This window comes from Triticum aestivum, chromosome 4A (genome assembly GCF_018294505.1).
Source record: "Triticum aestivum cultivar Chinese Spring chromosome 4A, IWGSC CS RefSeq v2.1, whole genome shotgun sequence".
Taxonomy (NCBI): domain Eukaryota; kingdom Viridiplantae; phylum Streptophyta; class Magnoliopsida; order Poales; family Poaceae; genus Triticum; species Triticum aestivum.
Genome location: NC_057803.1, coordinates 422,926,604 through 422,930,751, shown reverse-complemented (window position 1 = coordinate 422,930,751; position 4,148 = coordinate 422,926,604). Strand labels below are relative to the sequence as shown.

General features: G+C 44.9%; 1 protein-coding gene across 4 annotated transcripts; it reads left to right on the top strand.

The window, feature by feature from the left end:
• Positions 1–219: 219 nt before the first annotated feature.
• LOC123082036 (agamous-like MADS-box protein AGL65) lies at positions 220–3,766 on the top strand. 4 transcript variants are annotated; one of them, XM_044504474.1, is made up of 11 exons: positions 220–787; positions 1,252–1,311; positions 1,398–1,416; positions 1,515–1,579; positions 1,687–1,702; positions 1,806–1,867; positions 2,166–2,262; positions 2,433–2,483; positions 2,573–2,706; positions 2,823–3,237; positions 3,459–3,766. In XM_044504474.1, the coding sequence occupies exons 1-11, from the start codon at positions 603–605 to the stop codon at positions 3,465–3,467; spliced, it is 1,113 nt and encodes a 370-aa protein (XP_044360409.1). In that variant the 5' UTR covers positions 220–602; the 3' UTR covers positions 3,468–3,766. The 4 variants fall into 4 exon arrangements, with proteins under 4 accessions (XP_044360409.1, XP_044360408.1, XP_044360406.1 ...); XM_044504473.1 differs by having other exon boundaries at positions 3,456–3,766; XM_044504471.1 differs by having other exon boundaries at positions 3,446–3,766.
• Positions 3,767–4,148: the final 382 nt, after the last annotated feature.

Sequence of the window (4,148 nt, the reverse complement as noted above, 5' to 3'; positions counted from 1 at the left end):
GGTGTGAAGGACACTAGGACGAGGAGAAAATAAACAAAAGCACGTAGAAAACGAGTCTGGAGAAACTAAAAACATTTCCAACTGTCCGAGCCCTTCTCGCCCGGTTAGTTTGGACCCTGACCTCCCCCTACCCCCTCCCGCGCTTTTCTCTCTCTGCCCTTCTCTCCCTCCGCGCACAGCCACACCACTCTCCCCACCCCCCCCCCCCCCCCCCCCCCTCTTTCTCTCTCTCCTTCTTGACCCCTATCTCTCTCCTCGCCCCCTTCTCTCCCCCCCGATCGACCCAAGAACTGCCGATTTCGCCGGTTCTTGGCTCGATCTCTCCTCGTTGGCTCGTGGGGATCACCTCCTGTTTGGCCATAAAGATTCCAGATCCCCACCTGTTTCCTGGTTCGATCTCTTAGACCGATTCGATTTTACCGCGCACAACAAGGAAGCATTCCTTTCATATCTGGGCCCGAGCGATTGGATCGTCCCATGCTCCACTGCGACGAGGATATCCTGAATAACAAAAATATTTCCCATCCAGATTCCATCGGATTGTATCATAATTGGTGAAAGGTGTGACGTTAAGACATAATTTTGGTTGGAAATTCTTCGACATGGGGAGGGTGAAGCTCAAGATCAAGAAGCTGGAGAACACCAGCGGGCGGCAGGTGACATATTCTAAGCGGCGGTCAGGGATTCTCAAGAAGGCCAAAGAGTTATCCATTCTTTGTGATATCGATCTCATTCTTCTCATGTTTTCCCCTAGTGGAAGGCCTACCATATGCGTCGGCGACAAAAGGTAATGGTTTTGATTCATCTGGGTTGATTCATTCAGATTCAGGTCAACAAGCCCATAATATGACTACAGAGATGGACATTTAATTTTCTCTTAAAACAAATACGCTTAGTTTTTTTATGAAATTGTTGCAATTTTGCCATTGAATTGCTCCATTTCTTGGCTGATTAGTTAATTGAAACAAAGGAATTGATTTTTCAATGCATTTCACCAATTCTGAAATTTACCTGTATGGTCCTATGTTCCGACTGAAGCACCATTCAATTTACAGTTTTTATGTCATTGTGCTTCTTTCATTTTTGCAATAGTAGTTCCATGCTTTTTCTTTTGGGTGAAATCGTAGAATTACAAAACAATGCTTTAGCCATATATCTGTCATGTTTTCAGATATGGGTTGCTAATAATATTTAGGATGGCAGAGTTAAATCAGAATTGCATGTTTACCTGATATACTATTCAATTTGCAGCCCCATAGACGAAGTCATTGCAAAGTATGCACAACAAACTCCTCAGGAAAGGGCTAAAAGGTATTTGAGTTACATACATTTTCTGTTTACCTGCTGAACCAATTATATTAACATATCAGCTGAAATTCATTCTTTCTGTTTAACAGGAAGCTGGAGAGTTTAGAAGTATGTTATGCCAACAGATAGAGTTATTTATCAAGGCATTTTTCCTTAGCAGATTAAGTTTGAGAATGAGCTGACTAATCTGCTTTTGTTCCCAAAAGGCACTAAAGAAGACATTCAAGAAGCTAGACCATGATGTCAACATTCAGGACTTCTTAGGCTCCGGGTAATTTTGCTACTATTTATTTTGGATATCAAGAGAGCAGCATGATTGCAGAAATGTATAATTCCAACGAAATTTCTTATTATTTAGTTCTTTTCAATCTATTGCAGGGGTCAGACGGTCGAGGTACTTCTTCAACATATATCACAGCTAGGGCGATGAGCACTTCATGAAATTTCTTCTTTCTGGTTTTCGCTATCTAATGCTCGTTGGCTCAATTGTTTCACAGGAATTATCTAGTCATCTTGGCGCATTGCAATGTCAAATGGCAGATGTTCAAAAGCGTCTCAGGTAGTTAATTAGCACCAATTCACTTAAGCAGCTCCACAAATTTGCTACTTTATTGATTGATTCAATGTAATAAGTAGAGACATATACGCTCTTTACCTAAAAAAAGAGGCATATCTGTTGAAATCTTTCCATTCAGTGCCGTCTAAAGTAATGTTTTCATGACACGTGATCTTCACTTCATAAGGAGCCTTTGAAAAAAATGCATTTATGGTAGAGTTAATTGTAGCTCTTTACAAAAACTTGAAGGGAAACCATGAAAATTGAGGAGCATAACAGTTGGGCATATTTTTTTCTTCAGTTATTGGAGCGATCCCGAGAAGGTTGAGAATATAGACCATATAAGAGCGATGGAGCAATCTCTCAAAGAATCTCTTAATCGCATCGGCATTCATAAGGTAGAGATATCCCTAAACCTTCTTATTAACTCCAGCCGATCTTAATGCGTGCTGCACACTGTGTTCAGCATAACCGGCTAGCTGTTCAATATCCGAAGTATAAATTCTGTTAAATTTTGTATTGTCACTCAGAATTCGATCTCATGTTGTACCCTGTTGGATATGCTTAGGAGAACTTTGCAAAGCAGCATCTGATGGGCCTACAGTGCGCTGCTGCTCAGGTAATAGTTTTCAGCTTCACAAATTCAGAACTTTTGGTTTCAGGTTCAGATATCTGATCGAGATGTTGGCCCTTGCTATTTAATTTCAGTTCCAGAACGAGATGCAGCTACCTCTGGGGCTAACCGGTGACCCGAACCCTTCGTTGTGGTTCCACAGCGGCGGCGGCAGCGATGGACAGCCGGCCATGATGTTACCTGAAGACCCCAGCTTGCTCCATCAGAGGTGAGTATCGGGACTGAGCTCAGGGGTGGTTGGTCAAGAATTTTGTTACGCACTACTGTAGCATTTATGTGAAGAAGAAACATAATCGTCCACGACTCACGCACTCCACCACGCAGGGACATCGGGTGCTCGACGAGCACGTCGCTGCAGAGCTACCCGGGCTACTTCAGCATGAGCAAGCAGTCGACGGACACCGCCGGGGGCGAGCAGCAGCACCAGCAGGCAGCGGCGGTACATCAGCACCAGCACCAGCAGCCGGAGTTCAGCCAGGGCGACTGCCTGACGTCACTGCATCTCGGCGCGCAGTTCCCGTACCAGTCCGCCTTCGACCACGCCAGCCTCCTCAACGACAGGCTCTTCAGGCCGGACATGGAGCTGCACGTCGACAACGCGGCGGCCTCGGCCATGGACTTCGTCGGCGGCCACTATGAGATGCCGAGGCCCGGCGACGAGGCCAGCTTCCAGAACTGGGCATCGGCGGCATGCGGCGCCACCATGTACGATCACCAGCAGCAGCAGCCATCTGCCCAAGTGAGTAATATCCGGCCTGAAGAGCCTGTCCATCAAGTATCCTGATGATCTCAGAAAATATTCCATGAATAAATGACGAACGAGCATTTCTTCCAAATATCCGCGAAATGATTGTTTTTCCTTTCTGAGAAAAATATTTTCTTCAGCTTTTGATCTGGTCTTCTTTTCAGCTTATTGTTAAGAACATGACTGAATCCCTGACCGTCAGCTCCCTGCAGCAGCAACTCTGACAGCAGCTTCATTCCACCACGCCACTGCCGTACATCAGCAGCTCATGATTTAATGATTCTTTAGCCAACGAACCGAAGCCTAAAGGCCTTACCATCGCTCCTAAAAAGAATCCTTCTCAGTCAGTTTGTTATTCCGTAGGAATGAAACAAGGTGTATAGGGGAAAATTGAATTTGTCAGTGTAAAGCATATACTGACCATAGCCGATTCAACTTGTAAAATATAAATGGATTCTTAACTCTAATGTAAACTATGCTGCAGTTTTGCCATGAAAAAGGTTGGGCAGCTAACATCCTCCAAGCGAGCAATATTGTATTACCTCCGTCCAGTTCTCAAAATGTTGACGTCCTGAACATTGACAGGGTCTCCAAAACACAGCATTTGTTTGTACTACAATATATACTACATGCATAATTTTAAGACAATCTATGTTCCAAAATACATGACTTCCTGTAAAGCATGTAGTTAAACTTCTCTACCTTTGAATTATTTTTTGGCACATGCTAGGCGCCGGTCTACCGGCTAAAACTTCGGGCGGTCGCCTGCCAGATGTGCATAAGGGTCATGCGGGCCGTGCGATTCCTGGGTGCCATCCTCATCTTCAAATACTCCGTGGTAAAAAAAAGGGAAGGAACCCCCCCCACCACCACCACCCCCAACCTCGTCGAATTGCCGCACGGGC

Excerpts from the sequence above, each read along its gene's own strand:
- LOC123082036 (XM_044504471.1), top strand. The coding sequence starts at position 603 with ATGGGGAGGGTGAAGCTCAAGATCAAGAAGCTGGAGAACACCAGCGGG. Across the intron at positions 2,484-2,572 it reads TACAGTGCGCTGCTGCTCAG|TTCCAGAACGAGATGCAGCT; the intron begins GTAATAGTTTTC and ends ATTTAATTTCAG. Across the intron at positions 3,238-3,445 it reads AGCAGCAGCCATCTGCCCAA|CTCCCTGCAGCAGCAACTCT; the intron begins GTGAGTAATATC and ends CCTGACCGTCAG.